Source organism: Agelaius phoeniceus, unplaced genomic scaffold, assembly GCF_051311805.1.
Source record: "Agelaius phoeniceus isolate bAgePho1 unplaced genomic scaffold, bAgePho1.hap1 Scaffold_113, whole genome shotgun sequence".
NCBI classification, from domain to species: Eukaryota; Metazoa; Chordata; class Aves; order Passeriformes; family Icteridae; genus Agelaius; species Agelaius phoeniceus.
Window position 1 is genome coordinate 2,433,542 of NW_027509877.1, and position 7,737 is coordinate 2,441,278.

At 54.1% G+C, this 7,737-nt stretch overlaps 1 protein-coding gene across 1 annotated transcript; it reads right to left on the minus strand.

Moving 5' to 3' along the window:
- Positions 1-5,246: 5,246 nt before the first annotated feature.
- LOC129132376 (olfactory receptor 14J1-like) lies at positions 5,247-6,179 on the minus strand. Its single transcript, XM_054651448.2, has one exon. It carries the CDS (start codon positions 6,177-6,179, stop codon positions 5,247-5,249), a length of 933 nt encoding a protein of 310 aa, XP_054507423.2.
- Positions 6,180-7,737: the final 1,558 nt, after the last annotated feature.

Sequence of the window (7,737 nt, forward strand, 5' to 3'; positions counted from 1 at the left end):
TGATTGTGGGGTGAGAAAACCATACAGACATGAGATAGAAGGAAATGTGTAAGTGTTGAAGGTCTGGGCAAGTGGGAGATGGAGAAGGAGATGGGCAAGTGTCGAAGGTCTGAGCAAGTGATAGATGGAGCTTTGAGTGAGTAAGGTGAAAGGGGTGAAATCCTGCCGCCCTGTAGTATAGGGCATGGATTCAGTGGTCCAGTGTGGGGATGTGATGAGGACATAATGAGTGTTGCTTGTAAATTGTGGGGGAGCAGATGAAAATTTTGTATGAATAAATGCATGATGTGTGGTAGTATGTTGATGATATGGGGATAAGGGGTGGAATGTCCTAGGGTGACGTTATGATGCTTGTATCCCCATTCATGTGTTCTGTTAATATTGGATATTATGTTCTGTACCTTTAAGACCGGCTCTGAAGCAGGAAAGTTTTGTTTTGGTTTTCTTATCAGCCTGGCGGGACACGGAGACTGCGGCTTTTGCTTTTGCTGCTTTTGCTTTTTGCTTTTGCTCTCTCGCTCTTGCTCGCTTTGCTTCTGCTTGCTTTTGCTCTTTAGCTAATTCAGCTAAACTGTCCAATTTCTTCCTGGACGGTTTCTCCTTTCCTTTTTCTGATCACTTCGAACCTGCTCCGGACTGGGACCTGAGAAACACCAAGATCCTGCACCTTCTGGCCTGCAGCAGCAGCTCCAGCGCCGGAGGGACTGAGACCAGAGTGACCACCCCCAGAGAGACTTTCTGAATTTGTCATCTTTTTCAGAGCGGTGTCATCCGGTATTGTTCATTAGTGTGCTGGGGGGTGCTGTGCTTGTTAAATAAACAGGTTCTTTCCACTCCTCTCCGAGAAATCCTTCCCGAACCAGTTGGGGGGAGGGGCTGTGTGGGTTTGCTAACTGGAGGAGCCCTAATTTGGAGATTCTCCTCCAAATTTGCCCTAAACCTCGACACAGCCTGACTCATTTCACCACCTCCTGTCCTGGCTGATCTCCCCTCTTTCCCCTCCCACCCATTGGCTTTTGTCTCCCACCAGGCCCCCGGTGAAGAGCCTGGCTCTGTGTTCTCCATCCCTTCCTCGCTGGCACTGCCAGGCTGGGATGAGGAGCCCCTCAGCCTTCCCTGCTCTGGGCTGGACAAGCCCAGCTCCCTCAGCCTCTGCTCACAGCCCAAGGGCTCCAGCCCCACCTTGGAGGCCCTTCCCAGACCCTGCTCCAGCTGCCAGACATCTTTCCTGCCCTGGGCAACCCAACCCAGGCCACAGTGACCTGGATAATCCACGTCCTTGATGTCCTGGTGACACAGCCCTGGCCCCTTGTCCCCATGTCAGGCTCTGGGGTGGATCCTGTGGAACATCCTTTGGTGGAGGCTGTGGCTCCAGGTGGGCCGGGGGGATCCTGGGGGACAGGGACCCCGCTGGGCATGGACAGCATTGGACTTGTTGGGAGAAACTGTGAGGGGGAGCTGGGGCCGAGTGACCAACCCAGTGACCTGACACAGCCCTGCTGGGATGTCACACAGCCCCTCTGGGATGTCACAGCCTGCTCTGTGATGTCATCGTCTGCTCTGTGATTTGACATCTGCCTTGTGATGTCACAGCTGGCTCTGTGATGTCATAGTCTGCCCAGTGATGTCAGAGCTGGCTCTGTGATGTCACAGAGGCAGTCTGTGTTGTCATAGCTGATCAATGACCTCACATGACCCACTCTGTGATGTCATATCCCACTCTGTGACCACATGTTACCAGATGATTAATTGCCTACACCAGGTGAGCTGACACCTGGAGCTTGTTCTCCACATCCCCAGGCCTATGGAAACCACACAAGGCCCATTGTGTGAGAAGGGGAACTGGAAGTTCAGCAGCCTCAGGGTCCTGCCAGCTCAGCCAGGCCCACTGGAACATTGGGGTCCACGACCACCAGGGACCACCAGAGAGACCCCCAGGACAGAAGAACACATGGGTACAAGGGAGGGGCAATATGTTAATGATTTTGGGGAAATGATTATCATATGTATGTTTAGTCCAGGACAATCAATGAATATGTGAGCAAAATACAGAATATAAACAGAAACTTTCCTGTGCTCAGCATGCAGGGCTTTGGGAGGAGCTCTCCCCCGTGCATCCAGCTGAATAAAGAATGCTGCTTCTTAATGCTACACTGGGGTTAAGGAGTTTTCTGTTTCACTGAATCTTTGGTAACACTCCCACTGCCAAGGAAAGCTCTGTCTGCTGCTGTTCACAAACAGAGAAGGGCTGGGGGCAGATGTGGGGCTCAGAGGCTGCCTGGGGCACAGTGACCATGAAATAATCAAGTTTTCCATGTTCTGTGAAAGAAGGAAGGGCAGCAACAAAACTTCTGCACTGGAATTAGGAAGGGCAGACTTTGGCCTGTTTAGGATGCAGATCTGGGGAGTGCCAAATTGGGTACTGATTTTTTAAGGGAAACACCCCTTAAAAACAAAGGGGTCCAGGAAGAACACACATTTCAAGAAGGTAATTTAAGGGGGAAGGAGCAGCCTGTCCCAGTGTGACAAAAGATGAGCTGGTAAGGACAATGACTGGCCTGGTTGCCCATGGAGCTTTAGTGGGAACTCCGGGGATAAAAGGACTGGCAACTCAGGAAGCATTTAATGATTTTAATGGGTTATTCAGAAAGAAAAGTTGAGATGTGAAAGCTCAATTCGAACTTAACCTGGCGGCTTCTGTAAAAAAAAAAGGTTTTTATTAAAAAAAAATTGTTGCAAAAGTAGGGAGAAGAAGAACCTCTACTATTTATTGGATGCAGTAGAGAATAGAGTAACTAAAGATAAGGAAAGGGCTGAGCTACTTAACACCTTGTTTGTCTCAATTTTCAATATTAGGACAGGCTGTTCTCAGGACAAGTGTTCTCCTGAGCTGGTAGATGGGCACAGGAAGCAGAACAGCCCCCTGGAATCCAGGAGGAAGCAGCTGCTGACCTGCTGAGCCACTCAGATGCTCACAGGTGTACGGGATCAGATGGGATCCATCCTAGGGGGGTGAGGGAGCTGGTGGATGAGCTCCCCAAGCTGCTCTCCATCATTTACCATCAGTCCTGGCTCAGCAGGGAGGGCCCAGAACACTGGAGGTGCCAGTGTGAGCCCATGCCCAGGAAGGGCTGGAAGGAGGAGCTGGGGAACTCCAGGCCTGTCAGCCTGACCTGGGTGCCTGGCAAGGTTATGGAACAGATCACCTTGAGTGCCATCACAGGGCACCCACAGGATGGCCCAGGGATCAGAGCCAGCCAGCGTGGATTTAGGGCTGGCAGGTCCTGCCTGACCAACCTGGTCTCCCTTTATGCCCAGGTGACCCAGCAGTGGATGTGGGAAAGGCTGTGGATGTTGTGTGCCTGGACTCCAGCAGAGCCTTTGACTCTGTCTCTGACAGCATTCCCTGGAAAAGCTGCAGCCCACGGCTTGGGCAGGTTCCCTCCTGGCTGGGAGATTTAAGAGCTGGCTGGAGGCTGGGCCCAGAGAGTGGTGGGCATGGTGCTGCACCCAGCTCATGTCCAGGCACTGGTGCTGTCCCCAGGGATCTGTGCTGGGCCCAGTCCTGTTTAATATCTTCACTGATGATCTGGGTGAGGGGATCGAGTCCAGCATTCACAAATTGCAGATGGCACCAAGCTGGGTGTGAGTGTGGATCTGCTGGAGGGCAGGACAAGAAGACCCAGCCTTAAGCTGCGCCAGGGGAGGCTCAGGCTGGATAATAGGAAGGAGTTCTTCACAGAAAGGGTGAGTGGGAACTGGAATGGGCTGGCCAGGGCAGAGGTGGCAGAGTCACTGTCCCTCTCCAGTGGCACTTAGTGGCATGGTCTGGGTGACGAGGCAGTATTAGGGCATTGGTTGGACTTGATGATCCCAAAGGTCTTCTCCAGCCTATTTGATTCTGTCATTCTGTGATGATTGGGACACTCTGGGGCCATTGTGACACTGCAGGGCCTCGTGGAACTAAGAGGACCATGGTGACACCATGCAGCCCCACAGAACCAGGGGTCCATGGTGGTGCTGTGGGGCAAAATGGACCCAGGGAGTGCCCCGTGACACTCTGGGCCCTCGTGGAACCACAGAGGCCATTGTGACACTGCAGGGCCTCGTGTAACCAAGGGGTTTCACCATTTTGACACTGCAAAACCAAGGAGACCATTGGGAGACTGCAGGGCCCAGTGGAACCAAGGGGCTGTTCTGACACTGTGGGGCCTCATGGAACCCAGGGGACATTGTGACACTGCAGGATCCTGTGTAACCAAGGGGCCACTGTGACACGATGGGGCCTCAAGGGATCTGGAAGAACGTTGTGACACTGTGTGGCCTTGTGGACAAGGAGTCCATTGTGACACTGAGGGGACTTGTGGAACCACAGAGACCATGGTAACAGTGTGGGACCTCATGTGACCAAGAGGCCATTGTGACACCCTGGGGCCCATGGAACCAAAGGGCCACTGTGAAACTGCAGCACCAACGAGAACATTGTGGCACTGTGAAGCCCCATGGAACCAAGGAGACCAGTGTGACAGTGGAGGGCCTGGTGTAACCAAGTGGCCATTGTGACACTGAGGGACCCCATGGAACCAAGGACATCTTTGCATATGACACCACACGGGGTATGAGTGTTGACCTGTAGGAGCAACAGAGGGCTCTGCACAGTGACCTGGACAGGCTGGATCCAGGGCCAAAATCCAACAAGGTGAGGTTTAACAAGTCCCAGTGCCGGGCCCTGCACTTTGGCCACAACAACCCCTGCAGCGCTACAGGCTGGGGACAGAGTGGCTGGAGAGCAGCCAGGCAGAAAGGGACCTGCAGGGACTGATGGACAGCAGGCTGGACATGAGGCAGCAGTGTGCCCAGGTGGCCAAGAAGGCCAATGGCTCCTGGCCTGGATCAGGAATGGTGTGGCCAGCAGGAGCAGAGCTGCTGTGGCAGCACTGATCTGCCCCCAGCTCTGCACACAGACATTGCTGCTGCAGCTCCAGAGAAGGGAACACAAGGGGATCACTGCAGAAAACTTTGCTGGGAGATCCTTTACTTCCTTTAAATACAGAAAGAGGACAGCCCCTCATTTACACAGTCTGTGGCCACAGGGAAGGTGGAGAGAAACAAAATGAGAAATGGCACAAGGAATGACATTTCTTTGTGGACAATATGAAAAAAACTAAAACAAAGGAAAGAAATCTCCAAAATGAAACCAACAAGAAGTATCACCAACAAGTGATTTGCAGAAATTTTCCAGCAGTTTAATGTTCCTGAAAGCATCCAGTCATCAGTCTCCTCACTGCAGCCTTGAGCTCCTGGTTCCTCAGGCTGTAGATGAGAGGGTTCAGGGCTGGAGGCACCACAGAGTACAGAACTGACACTGCCAGATCCAGGGATGGGGATGAGATGGATGGCGGTTTCAGGTGAGCAAATATGGCACTGCTGAGGAACAGGGAGACCACGGCCAGGTGAGGGAGGCAGGTGGAAAAGGCTTTGTGCCGTCCCTGCTCAGAGGGGATCCTCAGCACGACTCTGAAGATCTGCACATAGGAGAAAACCATGAACACAAAACAGCCAAATAGCAAGCAGGCACTAACTGCAACTAGCCCATGTTCCCTGAGGTAGGAATGTGAGCAGGAAAGCTTGAGGATCTGTGGGATTTCACAGAAGAACTGGCCCAGGGCATTGCCATGGCACAGGGGCAGAGAAAATGTATTGGCTGTGTGCAGCAGTGAATAGAGAAAGGCACAGCCCCAGGCAGCTGCTGCCATGTGGGCACAAGCTCTGCTGCCCAGGAGGGTCCCGTAGTGCAGGGGTTTGCAGATGGACACGTAGCGGTCGTAGCACATGATGGTCAGGAGGAAAAACTCTGCTGAGATGAAGAACAGAAAGAAAAAGAGCTGTGCAGCACATGAAGTGTAGGAGATGTTGCTGGTGTCCCAGAGGGAATTGTGCATGGCTTTGGGGACAGTGGTGCAGATGGAGCCCAGGTCAGCGAGGGCCAGGTTGAGCAGGAAGAAGAACATGGGCGTGTGCAGGTGGTGGCCGCAGGCTACGGCGCTGATGATGAGGCCGTTGCCCAGGAGGGCAGCCAGGGAGATGCCCAGCAAGAGGCAGAAGTGCAGGAGCTGCAGCTGCCGCGTGTCTGCCAATGCCAGCAGGAGGAAGTGCCTGATGCAGCTGCTGTTGGACATTTCCAGTGTATTGGCATGGGGATCTGTAAGAAAAGTAATCATGGAATAGTTGGGTTTGGAGAGGACTTGAACTATCCCAGCACAGCCTGGGGGCACTTTCCCCCCACTGCCTGCCCAGGGCTCTGCTGCCTGGAGCTGTCCCTGCCAGCAGCTGCTTGCCTGTGCCCAGGGCTGGGCCCTGCCAGTGCTGCCAGAGCCCAGCCCAGCCCTGGGGGCTCAGCTCTGCCCTGCAGAGCCCTCCCAGCTCAGGCACTGCCCAGGGGCAGCTCTGGCTCTGCAGGCTCTAATGGCAACGTCAGAGCAATCCTGAGGAGGCTGGAGAAGCAACACTGATGCTGCCTCTAAGGGCTGATTTCTGTCACTGCCCAATTTATTCAGATCTGAGAGAAATTTTTTTCATTTTTCTCAGCTTTAACTGAGAGATGAATATCTATCTGCAATTTCCCATCCAGGAAACCCAGAGCAGTAGATTAAAAAAGCAGGATTTTCCCTTTTTTGCAGCCCCTGCCTCACTGTGCTCCCTGTATAATCTACTTGGAAATGTTCTGACGTTCAATGCCATGCTGGGAGCAGTCCTTGAACAATGCAGCATCCTCCCCACACAAGAAGAACACTTCCAGCCTCACTAGTTTTCTCCTGCCAGCCAGATCTTGTCCCCCAGTGCTGGCAGCAGCTGCCAGGGCTGGCTGAGAGCTGTCCCTGGCAGGCAGCAGAGTCCCTGCCCCAGCACAGCGCCCTGGGCTGCAGGACCCTGCTCTGCAGGACAGCCCTGGGCACCCCTGGCTGCTCTGCACAAGAGACAAGCAGAGAATGTACTCACAGGCTCTGCAGGCATTGGCATGTTCCAGCTTGAGGAGATGGCTCCAGGAGCTGCAGCTGCATTGTCCTGCAGCCAGAGGTTCCTGTGCCAAGGGCTGGCAGTGATTGTGCCCCAGGCGCTTCTCAGCCCCTTCCCAGCCCTGCCTGATTGAAGCTCTCTGTGCCTCTGTGCTGTGCCCGGGCTGGCTGCAGGCAGTGCCCCAGCCCTGCTGGGCTGGCACAAGAGCTGCTCATCAAGAGAAATGTGCTTTTGAAGCTCTTCTGGGTGACCAGGAGCTGCGTCTGTGCCAGGAGCCCAGCCCAGCTCAGCAGCACAGACACAGCACAAGGACTTTAATCAGCCTCTGGGGCTTTGTGCTCAGGCCCTGGACATCAGTCCCTGAGAGGGAGATGAAGAAACCTCTCCAGAACTCCAAGGCAGAATCCAACTCCAAAGTTTCTTGGACTTTTAATGGGTCCCAGAGAGGGACACGACTGAGCAAGTGTCCCCAGGCCCCAGGCAGAGCAGAGAACTGCAGGCAGTGATGACAGGTGGGGACAAAGAGGAGCCAAGTCTTGGTGCCCTGGGGCACAGCAGGGTCTGTGCCAGCAAGGGCTGGGAGGAGACACCTTGTCCTGAGGCCCTGGGGCCTCCTGGCCCAGCCCCAGCCAGGCTGGGCACTGTCAGCCCCTTGTGCTGCCCTCAGCATCCCCCCCTAGCCCACATCCCAGTGGCCTCAAGGATCTGCTGCAAGGAGTC